Source organism: Diprion similis, chromosome 10 (genome assembly GCF_021155765.1).
Source record: "Diprion similis isolate iyDipSimi1 chromosome 10, iyDipSimi1.1, whole genome shotgun sequence".
Classification (NCBI taxonomy): domain Eukaryota; kingdom Metazoa; phylum Arthropoda; class Insecta; order Hymenoptera; family Diprionidae; genus Diprion; species Diprion similis.
In genome coordinates this window covers 8878511-8894733 of record NC_060114.1, presented here as the reverse complement: position 1 = coordinate 8894733, position 16223 = coordinate 8878511, and the positions used below count along the sequence as shown (strand labels likewise).

Sequence of the window (16223 nt, the reverse complement as noted above, 5' to 3'; positions counted from 1 at the left end):
ACCGTAGGCGTAAAGTATTTCGGTATTTATTTATTTTATATTCCGTCTAACCAATAACGACGTTATAGTCGTCGATAAATGTGTAAGGTGGAACCGCCATGTTTGTGGGAGCGGGTCCCTTGCGTATTCGGGCCGAAGCATCGTAATGTGATCCGTGGCAAGGGCAATAATACCCCCCAGCAAAGTCGCCCGAATTTGGTAGTGGGATACATCCAAGATGAGTACAGACACCGACGACAATCAGCCACTCCGGACGTTGAACACGTTGTTCGTCAGGTTCCGGATCTCGGAGATTCGACAATTTCGTTAAACGTTCCCGGTCGATAATCTCCTGTGTGCTATATAGAGCGGGTTTATTTCCCTTGAGAGCAATACATTTGTCGAAAAATTTTTAAGTCACGTGCCACGCATTGGTTAATGGCGCGATCCAAAAATAGACTTCGTAAAGCGTATTTTGTGGTCGTTTTCTCGGTTAAAAATTCAGTGTATGAACGGTTTCCGATCGTGCCAGGGTTGAAGAAGATTATATGCTTCGCAATTTTAGTCACAGAAGGCGCAATCGACAAAACGAAGGTGCGAAAAACGGGAGGTGAAGCGTCGCCTCCATTATTACGGCGTTCGTTTGTAAATCTAATTTCGAATATGAATGAAAATTTTTGTTCGAAAGAGTAGAACGATCCAGTTTCACATTCAGTTTAAGAAAAGTAGAATTTGTTTTTACATACCGATGTGTCACGAAGACTGGTTTTCCGCGCCATTTGAAGACTTTGGTTTTTCCCTCTGCGATACCGTCCAGCTTCACTTCCAATTGGGCCAAGGCAAGGACATCTGCCGACGGTGACATCGATGACAGTACTTGCGTGATAACAGTCTTCGCCCCGTAAAGAGCAGCTGTGCCCATGGCTGTAAATAATAGCACGATTTGTTATTTACTTCAGTATTCTTGAACTTTCCAAGTTTGTTGTATCACACTATACAAAGATAATACTCTGCAAAATAGGCAGTCACAAAGTATTAACACAAGCTACAAAAGCTTGAATTAATCTTTAGTAATTCTACAAGACAATTGAAAGACTAGTTTTTTTTTGATTCCGAAGAAATGCGCCATGATACTGACAAAGGGTGACGAGTGCAACACTTCCACGACGACGGTCTGTGGATGCTGCCGACGAAGAATGAGGATCCTTCAATTCACTTTTCCGATAATCGTCGAAGTCAGGTTTTGGCACATCGGTGTATGCGAATCGAACAACTCCGAGGTTTCGATCTTCAATTACGTTATGGGAGTATATTTCAATTTGATGGTTAGGAATTTATGATGGTTCGTTAGATAAGTGTAAAAATATTAAAGCCATGCGTATAGACGTACTTCTGAATATCTTAGGTAGAAAAGTGTAGACATTAACAGCGATCGAAAAATCATAGATTACGCGCGCTCCACGATTTATCATACTGATTAACTGCATTCTCTGACAGGATACGAAGGAATTATGTGAACTCAGCCACAGATCGATAATTGATAATTCTCGACGTCGAGAGGGTGCGATAATTGTAATTCAAAAGTTATATATTGCTTCGTACAACAAATGAGCCTGATACAAATTGTGACACTCTATACACTCGATACACTGAGAAGTTTTTTGCAAAACGTTCAAATAGATGTTAAGTATAAGTAAAAGCAATTCCGTCGTGAGTTTGCAAGAAAAAACGATGGCACGTAATCAGAAGACGAAAGATTTCTTCCGTAATTTCTCAGCTGTTGGTCCTTATACGATGTTTCGAATAGATTTTCTGCGATACTTGGGATGAATTTAGTCTCGAAAGGGTCATTAGAATAAATTTTCAGACAAAAACTCATTGGCTCCAAAAAAGAAGTAGATTAACCCTAACCTTCGTATTTTTTCACTGCATTTTTGATACAGATATTTGAAAAATGCTGGAACTAATTTACTCACGTTAGACACTATATCGACGTAATTTTGCGAGAGAAGACGATTACACCGGTAATAAGGCGAGGTCGTTGCGAACTTCATATCGAAAGTTACAGCCGAAAAACGAGGGAATATTTTTTTTGTAAATGTTTTTTCTGTCGCCTAATTAGATTGCATTTTTAACGCATAGATTGGCTCAAGCTATGCGATACAAATAGGCAGCGTAAATCGTCAATTTCATTTAGTTGCCACGTATTCCAATAGATCGCGCTACGGGAGTCAAACTCTACTATTTTATTCAGCGTGGAGCTAAAATTACAGCTGCTATCAGCTGGACATTTACGTAAAGATGAGAACAAGTGTGATGAATAGTGAAAGCGATTTTCCTTACGCTCTGTCAAGCCATGTATGAATGAAGCGGTGGTGTAAACGCTCAAATTTGATAGTGAACACGTAAAATGTGCAATACGGTTTTAAATGTGGATCTCAATAACGAGGGATCAAAGTCATCGTCGTGTCTGCGTGTTCAAGTGAACAAACTGACATCTCGAGCGATGGGATGAATGAGAAGTTCAACGAGAAGACGAATCGCAATTAATTATTAACTTACGTACCATACAAACATCGAAATAATATCAGAGCTGTCAATGTGTGCCATATTACATAAATAAATGTAAGGCCTCAACCTTCAAATCTGCTCGCTTTGAAGGTTAGGATAGGTTATGTAACACCTTTATCCTTCACTTATTTTCAATCTTCGAACAACTTCAAAGGTCTGCGCAGATATCTGTTACTCTGTTTTGTCTATCCGTCTATTTATCTGCATCTTTAGTTCGATACGAAGCAGTAATCGCAGGTATGAAATCTGCGAGACAATAGATTGTATTTTCTGATTGTTATTCGTCACAAACAGTTACTTATTTTTTTTTTACTTTAGGTACAATGGGCCTGCCGGAAAGTTTGGAATCTATACTATTTCCATCCGTAGCAGCTATCTCAAATTCATCTTCATCTCGGACGGCCAAAGATTTGGAGAAAGACGTCAATGCCACGGCCCAAGAAAAAATACCACTCTCGTTGATAATGAAAATAACGTCTCACGATGCCAGGGAGTTTGCCTGTGGTTGGGGAGCGGCGGTGATCAATGTTACCGTCACGTATCCCATAAACAAGATAATATTTCGTCAGGTGAAGATACAGACGAATGTGTTAAATGAATTTTTAGTTTTATACAATTTCAATTTATAAATTTATCTAATTCGTATAAAATCTAATATCGTGTTAAGCCAGGATTTCGCAGGTACAGCAGGAGTTGATCTACATGAAATTAATTAATATAATACATTCTCATCATTCTCATGGATCAATGAAAAATAATATTGATTAACAATTTCAGAGTGATGTGACGTTATTGAATGAATCATTCTGTTGATAAATGAGCTCATTGCATCTGCATACAAATAAATTATTTTTAACGAAGCATTAATTTATTCTTTGTTCCTAACAATATGACTGCAATACTAAGTGCTTGTATTTTGTTTTAACCAAATAATTACGTATTTTTACACGCGCGCTTTTTCATCTAATCTTCAAATTCAGGATAAAATTTTATCACAAGTTAAGTACTCGAGATGTACTTCACTGATTTTCTTCATTCTGTGATATGTCGTAGTAGATGACAAAACTTTAAACACATTTTTTTTACTTTTTAATTAGTCTGTTTGAGGGGTAAAAACCACGCATCAAGTATGCCTCCCTGAAAAGTGGGAGGCGATGCCAGAGAGAAAAGAACATCAGACATATCGCTTTATTGATAAGTGAATAATGCTCAATTGGTCTTATAACAAAAACTTATGTCTTTACCGAGAAATTATAAAAATGTGATATGTCGGAATAAGCTTTGACGATCGTTTTTACCCCTTAAAAAAGCCAATTTAGCGGGTACAAAAAAGATGCTTCTAATATTCTTTACTTTATTTAGGGTACTTCCCTGGTTAGTTTCAGGAAATTGTGTATGAAACGCATGAATCGAGGAATAAACCGTACAAAAATCGCTCTTTGTAGATTCTGGAAGGCGTGCCAGCAGGAGCGGCGGCGAAGCAGCTTTCCGAAGAAGGAGTCCGCCTTTTGTACCGAGGCATCCTGCCGCCGTTGTGCCAGAAGACGCTCTCGCTGAGCATAATGTTCGGGGTGTACGAGGGGAGCCGGAAGCGGATATACCTGTTGACGAAAAACACGGGCCTTTCGAAGTTCCTCGCGGCGAACATCGCGGGAACCGCCGAGGCGATCCTGATGCCGCTGGAGCGAGTCCAGACGCTGCTGCAGGACTGGCGCTACCACGAGAAGTTCAAGAACACTTCACACGCCTTCAGGCACCTCCTCAGGCACCATGGGATCCCGGAATGCTACCGAGGCCTACTCCCGATTCTGGTCAGAAACGGTCTGTCGAACCTAATGTTCTTCAGCCTGAGGGACCAGTCGAAAATCCTGATGGATGGGAGAGACACTCTGTTCACAAATTTCGTGTGCGGCGCGCTTATCGGTGGCCTAACCAGCACAGTTTTCTACCCGATGAACGTCATCAAGATTCATATGCAAACTAAGATCGGCGGTGATTTCGAGAAATTCTGGTCCGTTGTTAAGGAGATTTATGTATCAAGAGACAAGAGCGTCGCTCACTTTTACAAGGGGGTTCATCTGAATTACATGAGGTCGTTCATCAGCTGGGGTGTAATAAACGCCGCTTATGATTTTTTGAAGAAAATCATATTCGTATGAATCCTGTGCTCGTCGGATTATTTTTTTTTTTAAATCTGTTATCGAGGTGTTTAGAAAGTCAACAAAAAAAAAAAACAATGAAAAAACATCACCGAGAAGAATAACGCAAATGCTCGATGGAACGATATTTTTCTTTCGTTATTAGTCAATGTCTCGCGGTGTTATTTTTCGTCTAGCAATTTTTTTTTTTCAAATCTTATTTTTCAATCTCCAACATCTCTGGCATTTAGTGTGTACCTATAGTGTCAATGGTGATGCGGAAGCGAGAAAAAAATGTTACACTTAACATGTATCACTGTACAATTTTTATAGTTTTTAGTTAGCGAAAAATCTTTATTTTTTAAATGTTGATTTGAAAGAAAGAATGACCAAACAAAGTAATAAAAAAAAAAAGAAACCCAGGAAACAATCAAGATCTCATGAATTCGAACTTGATCGATTAATGGTTATAGAAATTACTGTTTTGTAAACTTTCTTTTAGTACCTAGTAGAAAAAACAACGAAAACAGGAGTGTCTAGTCCCGTTCTACTTAACGAATTCCATGATGGATTTTTCAATCAAAAACCTTCAATGAAAATTGCGATATCAAGGTATATAATACGTCGTACCGTTTAAGTGACCGGTGAAAAAAATTTAGTCGACCGATGGGCCGCTGGTAGGCCAGTTTTTCTTTGTTTGTACTAGAATTCAATTTTCAAAAGTAATTGTGTGCATATACAATATACGATACGTACACTATAAGTAGCAAAAATTTTTATTAATATTATTATTGTTATCATTAACGTGTGTATTTAAATGAGGATTTAATTAAAGATGTATAATTTATTACAAAAAAAAAAAAAAACCAAATTTAAAACAAACTGCCTTTTATGCAATTATTCACCGTTTATACATAAAGAACTCATATTAACGAACAAAGGGAAGTAAACGAAATTTAAAAAAAATTATTTATTTGTATTATTACTGTTATTATTTATGTCAATTGAAATTTTTCTTACGCGTTGTAGGTTAATCAATAACTAATCATTCCTTGTTGTTGTGTTCGTAAGTTCGTAAATTGTGAAAACTTTTATCAATTGTTGTTTTATATCTGAAGAATCTAAGAAAGAAAAAAACACCTGCGATAGCGAAATTCAAAGAAATATACATTTGATTTTTACACGATATTCATAACGCAGTTCATTCATTTCTTTCCTTAACCCTGTTTATATTTATTTTCTATCGAAATATAAAGAGTTGAGATGAAAAGAGAGTGAATAAGGAAATATGTAACTAAGAAAAAGGGATGAAAAATCCGTCGACGCACGCAATTGGTTTTAGGCGGTGATAAAACATTCTAATCGGTCAAGCAAAAACGAAATTATTGATTTTATGGAATTTAAATATATAAATTTATTGGGGCTCGTATCATTTTACTATTTTTTTTAAATATTTTACTTACCTGTAATGAATTATCGAACAATCGACGCCCATTATATCATAATAACATCACTTCGTTGGGCGCCACATCGACATAGCATCGGTGAATTTTCTTACCTTTCGGATAGACTGCAGTTATGCTGACTCCCCTCAAGGCGACTGATGGTTAAACGGCTCTGAACCTTTTCGTAATAAGCGAGGGCTGCTTTGACTATTGGGAATGTCACTTTGCGATGCGCCATCTGGTGGAAAAAAATCAAACTGATACAATTAGGCTAAGAGCTGTCAGTTGACCATGTTTTTACGAGTGTAGATGGTAGAAAAGATACACGATTGATTACATTTCATTAATTTATGTGACGTGAGTAATTTAAAACCCGAAGAATTACGATTTCATTAAAATCAAAAACTTAGGTTATGTGGTGATAAAATGGCGCGGCCGGCCGACAGCAGCATTGCAAGCTAAATCTGCGTTATACTAACGTAAACGACTCGACCGAAAAACTAGCAGTCTCTGAATTAATGTCCAATGAGTACAATAAGCTACTCAAGTCTCAAGTATTCCCGAAAGAATCTTCGTTGCGAACAATTATGCTGCAAACGATCACTCGTCGCAAATCTACTGGTTGTTGGGTAGGGTTATAATTTCTTGGGTTTATTTTGAAGATTATTCCATCGTCTATTCTACTGACTAAAGACATTGAAACTAGGTAAATCAAATATACAGAAGATTGATTTAGTGTTGATAGTTTGCACTTACTTTGTAGAGAAACAGCGATGCAAGAAAAATAAGGGAAAATAAGAAGCTAACTGCGAGTTTAATAAATGAGAAGAAAATCGTAGCTAAAGAAACACGTATGTTCCATCATATAGATTCAAATACATAATATGACAAATTTATATGAAGCCCGTACAAAGGAAGTTCTGATATCTACTTCGACTCGTTCAGACTCAAGTGACAAGTGACGAGAGCTGTTTGTGCTCGTCCTATAATATCTGGAATAACGCAGATTTGAATATCGCGCATGCGTGATTCCAGAGAAGGGGGGGAACCTTGCAGCCTGCTTCGACACGCAACTTCGAGTTGCTGGTTTTCTATTATACGTGAGCTTGTCTAATCTTCGTTTAAGTACTTGTGTTGGATTCGTCACACATGGATTATCGATTTCTGGATACAATTACCAAAATAACAATATTTTTTTTCAGATAACTAACCATTTGGTTTGAATTTGAAATTTGGCATTAAAATTTCGTAGATAAATGTTCGTTGTTTCGATGATCGGTTGTAGACGTTTTCGGATTTCGTATCCGAAATTTCATAAGATGAAATTACCTTTAAAATTCAGCGATATCTATGTACTGCGTCAAAGACGTCTTCTTTGGATTTTTTTGTGATAAAATTGTTAAGAGGCTTGAAAATGAAGGTTTAAATTCAGGACTTACACTGAAAGCTGAATTTCAAAAGAATTTGTTGGTACGTTTTGACTGATTCAAAATTGAACTCTAAACTAGATCAAAGTCCGTTCAATGTAGCTTCATTGTTCGAGTTTGTGCTAATATTGAAATAATTTGCTTTTGGCGAATACTGAAGAGTTGAAATTAGCTGTATAAAAATTTATTACTTTTCATGATGAGGTAGCAGAAGCAGAATTTCCTCTAAGAGATACCAATGTTGAGAAGACATTTAAAATCGGCCAATGTTACAATTTCTAATTGTACATCTCGAGACATTTTGAACTTCATCGTGGAATGGGATTTTACAGAATCTCTTCCAAATCTTATGGTCACATTCCAGTCATTTATGACAATTTGCGTATCAATTGCATCGTGTGAGAGGAGTTTCGGTAAACTAAAATTAATAACAAATTACTTACGGGCAATAATGATCCAAACGGGGCTCAACTATCTTGGAATATTAACTGTGGAACATGAGGCAACACAAAATATAAATTTCGAAAATGTGATTTACGAGTTTGCAGCTGTTAAAGCTAGAAAAGAGATTTTAAATGTTTGTACATACGTACATTAGCTCACGCCTGTTCCCCGAAAGGCAGATGAGACCATGAACTTCACTTGCTACTGTCCTGTCTCAACCTTCATCACCCTTTTAAATTCATACATGCTCTGCGGTTTCGGGTGCTTTTCAGGTGACCCTTTCGCAGTATGTTGCCAATTTAATGAAGGTACTTCTTCCTGGGACGCCCCCTTTCGACCTGACCATCCACTAATGTGAAAGAATATATACATGTATAATAAAACAATGCTATTAATACATTATAATATTCCAATTTGATTATTAATAGTTATCCGTTTGTGTTATTTAAATAAAATCAACTCGACGTTTATCGGATTTTTATTGATTTTAACAATTTTTATTCTTGGGGTGACACCATCGATATCCGCACTCTTGTTAGCTACGCCACTGCTTTGTATGCGAAGTACGCATAATAAGGCTAAATTTGTGAATATCGTATTAAAACGAAAAATGTCACCTAAGTTTCAGTTTTACCATTAAATGCGACAAGGTTAATCATAGGATATTTTATCTGGTTAGGTGGCGTATTCGAATCTACAGGACAATATGGCGTCACGCCGATTGAACAGCTGATCGTGTCAGCTGGTGATATTATAGAAATATTACGGTAGAAGAAGCTCATTGTCAGTGGAAGCTGTGAGGCGTTTATTCTGTTAAATAATTAGATTGACAGAGAGTGAATCGTGCGAAAAACGATCAGTATTGTTCAACACGACGCTGTTGGAATTGCTTTTTTAAGGTAAGTGTACCAGTTAGTGACACCTTTAGAACCAATTATTGACCCTTTTATTTTTCAAAATTCAAAATTTATGCCACGAATTGTAATTTCTCGATGACTAAAACCAATTGCTAAAGGCTCAGATATTACAAATTGATTTTTTGGTAATTTTAGAACTAAGGATCAAACAGTTACAACCAAAAAAGTCAATGATTGGGACAGTGTTAATAATTGGTACACTTACCTTATTACCGTCTGTTTTGCTGCAGTAAATCCCAAAACATCGTATAGACTATACACATTTCTCACAAAAATCACAATGCTGATGTATTATTGCTGTCATTAGTATGAATGTTATTAGTATTATTAATCCTATTACTATTATTATTATTATTATTATTATTACTATCATGAAACCGTATGGTAAGAAAGAAGAAAGAATTGAAACGAAGCATTGAAACATGACTGCAATTCTTTCGTACAGCCATAAATATGTTGTTCGTGTACGAGTGTTTCTGTGTACGTATAACTCTTTCAACTCAGAACTCATATCTTCTCTCTATAACCAATCTTAATTCTTTCTTCGATCATTTTTTGTTTTTTACTCAAAGATTAGACATAAGAAATTGGAAACAAAATTAAAAAATAGGATTATTGTTATCATATAAAATATACTATAAGTACATACAATTGCATACATAATTTTAATAATTATATATATATATATATTTTTTTTTCCTTCATTATATTTTATTCTTATTTTTTATTTATGTGTTCATTATTTGTTCGCAATAATAATTATATATAATACATTACTGAATTGACGGGCAGGGATTTGGGTGGGATGTAGGTGGGGTTCTCTCTCTTCTCTTTTTTCAGATAGGTTAATAATGGCAGTAGGTACAGGTTACTAAGTTGCAGAGTATTGCCATATTATACGTATCATATAACACAATATATACTCACTCGAGTGGAACGGATAAAGAGATGAGGTAAAAAAAATTGCTGCCATATGTCTGATAATGAATAAATTGTAGCAGCGTAAATGTGATTATAATCAAAGTGTAAAATTTCGAATTAAGTTTAAATTACGTGCCATGTATGATATTTGAAAAAAGAAAGAAAAGAAATTCGTTTCACTTGAGTTACCCTGTATAATAATAATAATAATAATAATAATAATAATAATAACAGTAAGGATGATAATAATAGTAGGTAATAATTTAAATTTATATACGTACGTTAAATTTTTCGCGTACTAATGATAAAAAAAAAAAAGCATTACTAGATAATCACGTCAATTTTCCACGCCGCGTACACAATACATATAACTATTTATTTATACACAACATGCATATTTCATCATTGCGTACATTTTTTTTTTCTCCTTTATAGTTTATTTATTCGCTTTGTCATTGTTCTTTTGGATATTTCAATACTCACATATATTTATTCCACATTTTCATCGCGTCGTTTCAATTTTTATGTTGTGTTTGTTTTTAAATTAATTTTTTCCTATCATGGATCTTTCGTTATGTACATCAGATAATCATAATAATAGTAATATTTTATACGTAAGTATGGCATGTATGTACGTTTGTCATCTAAGCCGGCATAGAATTGATTACTCCGTTCTTTTTTTTAACGATCTTCTTTTCCGAATTTCTATATTACAAAACGTAGATTGAATTAGAGAATTTACGTATTTTCTTTCTTGTTCCCGTCATTTTTCTGTCATTCATTGTCATTAACTTTCTATCTACACCGATTCTACACACACAATCTCTCTCTCTCTCTCTCTCTCTCTCTCTCTCTCTCTCTTGTTCTTTTTTCCACTTACATTGTACACAGCATAACTACGTATGCATCTACGTACATACTTGTACCTAATAATATTTAAATCTTGAATTATTCATTAGAGTCAATCAATTGGTTACATTATATTAGATTATATTAAATTTCATATATAATAATAATTGTTATTTAAACAATTATATATAAAATAAAAATTAAATGATGTAATTAATTATACGAGACATTCGTAATAACATTACGAAGGACTATCGTAAATATTGAATATTGGCAATAATAATGATGAAAATAATAATAATATTTCAACAGATTCCCTCAATTGTGTGTAAATAAATGGATTAACAAAAATTCTCAAATAACTGAGAAATGAGCTTTGACAGCATGAGGAATCAGTAATCATCGTAAAAATTGACAAACCACGTCTTTGGATACAATTATTTTGTAAACAGTCAACTTTGGCGAGCTTTTCTAATATTTTTTCTATTTTTCATTAACTTTCTTTTCCTCGAATGTCCTCTGTGTAGCGTGTCTTCATTTCAGTATTTTTGTTTTCTTTTTTTCTTTTATGAATATTCTCAAGCACGCACAAATGGGTGAAAAAGAAAACCGGAAAAGTTTTAAAAATCGAAGAGAAATCAGTCTTCGGTTTTCAAATCATTCATGATTGTCTGGATCTTGATCACACTCTATAGAATCTAGTTTCAAAATAACGTCTCTTTTCGTTTTTCTCCATCAATTCTCCTTATAGTATTAATCTTCACGCCGTTATTCAAATACACGCATACTTATATACAAATATATCTATGTATATATTTAAAGAAAAAAAAAACAAAAAAAAAAAAAAAACTTTCTCACATTCGTATACTTTTGTTTCTCACGCTCATCGTTTATGCACCACCATTTATTTATTTATATTTTTTTTTCTTATCTTTTATTTTATACTAGAATTACGTATATCTGTTTTTTTTTCGTTCTCTTTCATTCTCAAATCCTTTTTTTCCTCGGTTTTTTTTCCCTCTTTCTTTGATACCGTCGTAGACGTGATTTCTTTTCGATTTCATGGGTTAAGCAATTTCTCCCGACCTAGATCACACTATTATTATTAATGTTATTATTAGTATTATCATCACTTTTATTTCTGCATTATATCTTTTCTCAAAAAGCAACTTTTTCAAAGCTGCTTTAACAATCTCACACATGATGTCAATATTATTATTAAAAATTATTACTCTTGTTATTGTTGATAATATTATCATCATAATCATCATTATTAGCCTTTGACGAGAAAGTTTGTCGTCTTAAGCTGAATATATAAAAAAAAACGTTAAAAAAAGGATGTAGAAAAAAATTGCTCATTCATCTTCTTCGCGCCTTCAATTCAATCTTCTCTCAGATCGGGGGGATTCCTATCATTGTTATTATCATTATTATTACGATCATCATCATCGTTATCATCACCATCGTTCTAATTGAAAAAAATCATGACAATGATAATAAAACACAGTACTAATAACAATAATAATGATAATAATAATAATGATATTATCGTTATAATATAATATAATATATTTACAATATCGCGTTATTAATGCAATAATATAATATTTACCCTATAAACAATAGGTTTAAAATAATATTAGTTATAAACTGGCGGATCACAGCCACTCGGTTAAACAACCGCCAAACCACATTACGGCTATGGGGAAAAGGTACGTAGTCAGCGCTCTGCTGAGTGACATTTTTGGTCTGTAAATACCGTTGCCACTACCAGCGACTGACAAAGTCTTGTTGTTGGCACCGGGTTTGCTCTTCGTCGTGACAGAAGTATCGATCTTCGGAGGAACAACCGGACTTTCGTCTTTACCAAGAATCGTCGTCGTCGACTGTTGCTTGTTGTTGTTGTTGTTGTCGTTGTCGTTGTTGTTGTAGGTGTCTTGATTGTCCCTTGAGTTTGTTGACGTCTCGTAACCTGATCCCTCCACCAGAATTCTCGTCTCACCGTCACCCTCCTCTATCTCGTCATCCTCGAGGTCGTCGTCGATGCGACCATCATCGTCGTCTCCACCGTCTCCTGAACCACTTCCGGATCCATATCCAGTCTCCTCTGAAATCGTTTAAAAAAAATTTCTCATTGAGAAAAACCGTCGCGCCGCGTACTTTGATCAGAATTTACATCTCGATTTCTCATCGTCCGACATACCTGTGTCGATCCAATCGACGTCTTGACCATTAAAGGCCAACCTCAACCTGTTGCTGATCATCGAAAGAGCGTATAGCTGCTCCTTGACAACCGTTGCCTTTGGTCCCGAGGCTTGGACCTCAGGATTCAGAGTCTGGATCTCACCGTTCGAAGAAACTGGATATATATACCTAAACGAAAACGAGAAAGGAAATAAACAGTGTTTTTTGAATAGGCCTTGAATTTCAATGGATTCCACACATAGTGTGAAATGATACTTGGAGTGTTACCAGATCATAATTGAAGTCAGAGATACAACTTGCGGAAAGTGGCATGTGAATTCAATATTATTCTTTTGACTTCATAAAGTGTTGAAGCTAGAAGGAGTCATTTGAATTAAATTAAGGCCCCTGACTTTATGCGAGAGATCCTCGAATGGTGACCCCTTGAGCAATGGACACTTACTGGTCAATGTGAGTCCCGTTCCAGCACTCTTTGGTATTGCTAGGAGGAACGACGAGACCGTTGTTGCATATTTGGTAGGGAAGATAGGTCCAAAATTGTTTTGAATCTCTGATCCTCTGCCTGATCTCCTTTACGAGTTTGTCCATCATAGCAGCGGTAGGAGCTCGTTCCTCAGCCGACGAAGCCTGATTGAAATTCAGCGACTCGAGCTGGAGTTCTCTGCTATCCCGCCTCCGCCTTTTCCCCAATATCGGTTTACCACAGCCAGAGAAAACCCTCTGTGACACGTCGGCTCCACTCTCTTGGAAGTTCATGATCGCCTCCGATATCTTTATATCTATCGGCTCGACCACCACCTCGATGTTGAACGGACCCAAAAGACGCTCTGCAACCTTGTCAACTGCCTCTGTTTGGAAAAAGAAAGCAAAGTTTTTGGTATTCGCGGTTTATTCTACCATTTATTGCGAGAGGTTGAGTCAACTTTGAGTTAACCTTAACGATGAATCAGACCATGGTTTAAACTAAACGTATATGGAGACGGGGTTCCAAGTACATCTGCGGTAAGTAATTATCTTGTTAAGATCGTCGACCGGATAATAGCGTCATGTTAATTACGAGTGGGACGAAGCAAGCTTATGTACATGGACATCAATTAGAACAATTGGATTACGCCACCGCAAGCTACCATCCACAGTGACGCGACACGGTGTAGAAGTGATTGGATTCCGATGGTCGAGGCGTGTTTTTAGCAATGTTTGGAAATTCTCAGAGTCTTGAGAAATATGAGGATGAACCTACTGACCGACAAAATGATTCCAGTCGAGGTCAAGCGCAGCATGTTGAGCGAGGCAACCCTTCATCACGTTGGTGCACATGTTCGCGCAGGCCAAGACATTACCAGGAATGCCACTGCATGATGGGCAGGCCGTCATTCTGGTTAAAGCCGCGGCGCATTCGGGAGATGATCTAAGCTGCAGGGAATGATTACATCAATAAAAGGATTAGGCACGGGATAAATCACATGAGACGATGACGGAGCTTGTGTGCTGGGTTAGAAAAACAAGAGGAGCCTCTCTCTCTGCTTATCGTATTAAAAGAAGAACTCTCGTTATCCTTTCAACGATACTTCCTACAAAAGAAAAGAAAATAAAATACCACTAAACTCACACTCTGCATATTCTTCAGAACGTCGGCAGCGACGTTCAAGGACTGACTGAACGCCCTGGTTGCAACGAACGATCGCTTTATCTGGACGCTCAATTTTTGAGGAACGTCGCCAAAAGGGCTCATCTCCTTCATGTGGTCACCAACGCACTCCAGATACTTGTCGTCGAATTGATACTGGCTGTTCATCACCGTGAACATCTTCTGATAAAGGACGTTGAAGAAATTGTCCATCGCATCTTCAAGGTTGACCTACAAATAAAAAAGTCTCTTCGAGTCATCGTCGGGAAAAGAAGGGCGTTTTCATGAGTCAACAAGTCTCACTCATTAGCCATATTTTAGCAGTGAAGCGAAGGAGGCTGTAATGGTTAGTTCTATTCCTGGAATAAGGAGGAAAGGAGGGATAGCAGGAGCCAGTGAACTCGAGTTCGTTGTTTCAGCGTTGCACTCGCACGCGGATTCGCATTTCAGTATGGGTTATTACACATACTCGGTATGACCAACGGCATCGGGTATTCGCACAAGCAAGCTCTAAAATCAGACTCACGAACAATAAGATCGAAAATAACATATTATGAAGAAGTAGATCCATGTACATTCAATGAGTCTTTAATAAAGCAAGGCATCAAGATCACTGATTGACTCTCTACATTGCCAGGAATAAAATCTATAGAGGGGCTTGGAAGGCGGAGAAAGAATAGAAAAGAATGAGGAATATACGACGATCTGGGGGAAAAGAGTTGATCAATAGAGACATCGGATTTCCTTGTTGCAATGACTTACCGTTCCCCTGGCGTAGTAATTCTCGAGTTCCTTGAACAGGTCGGTGAATAGGTAAGCGTTCTGTTCGTAAATAACGCCGTATGTTCGTTTAAACATTTCGTGAAAGCCTTTCTTACTCGCTGCCAGTAGATCTTTGAAAAAGTCTGCAAAATGACAATGAAAAGAGGAACAATTTATACGATGTGGTATGAAACTTATGAATAAAAATTGTCCAGGGTAGATACCTGAAGAAATTATGGGTTGAACATATCGTAACATAATCGAGGATCATCAGGAAGTACAAGGTTGAGGAAAGTCCTTTCAGGGCTCTGCGAGTACCTGCAGCTGGTATGAATATCGCACTAATTTAACCAATTACCCAAAGTGCGATGGCTTGTAGTGAAGGAAAAGAAAAAAGAATCGCGCGTGGCGTTTTTCGAACGGATCAGTCTTAATTAAAAAAGTTATCCGTGCGTTTAAGGAGAAAATCGAGCAGAGGGAAAACTTTTATCCGATTGAAAAAAAAGGAAACCCCCGGCCGTCAAATGGGCACCAAGGTTTATTCGTCGCAAACTTTTAAAGGTGAATGAATGCTTCGTTCGGATGGATGGAGAAGCGAGGAAAAACTTATACAACAGCAATTAGCTCTATTTTTTATTCAACAAGCTGAACTCTAATGAGAACTAAACAATCACGACATGAATAACCGTCAGAGTTTCACAACAGAAAGTATCGCATTTCCTCGACACGATATACCGTTTTCAATACGGATAGCTTGATACCCGCAGAGAGAGTAATTCCTCTTGGCAGTGAACGTGACACCCTGCGGTTGAATAATAATTACTCTCTCTCTCCCCTCGGCAAGTCGAACCGGGCATAAAAGCCACTTCCAAAACAGTGATAGTGATGACGGGGCAGCAAAGCAGACTGTTTGAGGTCGTCTTAGTCGGCAACGGAAT

At 36.7% G+C, this 16223-nt stretch overlaps 3 protein-coding genes across 5 annotated transcripts in view; 1 reads left to right on the top strand and 2 right to left on the bottom strand.

The window, feature by feature from the left end:
- LOC124411934 (glypican-4) overlaps positions 1-16223 on the bottom strand; it is a 44564-nt gene that overhangs the window by 143 nt on the left and 28198 nt on the right. The window contains exons 3-8 of the mRNA XM_046891487.1: positions 15286-15428; positions 14506-14754; positions 14141-14309; positions 13339-13744; positions 12895-13064; positions 11525-12798 (exon numbers count right to left, since the gene is read on the bottom strand). Coding sequence (XP_046747443.1) covers positions 12350-12798; positions 12895-13064; positions 13339-13744; positions 14141-14309; positions 14506-14754; positions 15286-15428 — 1586 coding nt within the window. The 3' untranslated portion in view covers positions 11525-12349. The remainder of the gene's footprint in view (positions 1-11524; positions 12799-12894; positions 13065-13338; positions 13745-14140; positions 14310-14505; positions 14755-15285; positions 15429-16223) is intronic.
- Positions 47-2033, bottom strand: LOC124411413 (cytochrome b-c1 complex subunit Rieske, mitochondrial-like). Its single transcript, XM_046890506.1, has 5 exons — positions 1956-2033; positions 1370-1469; positions 1118-1312; positions 726-903; positions 47-338 (listed from the first exon to the last, which is right to left on the bottom strand). Exons 1-5 carry the CDS (start codon positions 2031-2033, stop codon positions 47-49), a joined length of 843 nt encoding a protein of 280 aa, XP_046746462.1.
- On the top strand, positions 2244-5199 carry LOC124411937 (mitochondrial nicotinamide adenine dinucleotide transporter SLC25A51). 3 transcript variants are annotated; one of them, XM_046891493.1, is made up of 3 exons: positions 2244-2704; positions 2869-3119; positions 3996-5199. In XM_046891493.1, the coding sequence occupies exons 2-3, from the start codon at positions 2874-2876 to the stop codon at positions 4707-4709; spliced, it is 960 nt and encodes a 319-aa protein (XP_046747449.1). In that variant the 5' UTR covers positions 2244-2704; positions 2869-2873; the 3' UTR covers positions 4710-5199. The 3 variants fall into 3 exon arrangements, with proteins under 3 accessions (XP_046747449.1, XP_046747447.1, XP_046747448.1); XM_046891491.1 differs by having other exon boundaries at positions 2244-2787; XM_046891492.1 differs by having other exon boundaries at positions 2245-2640.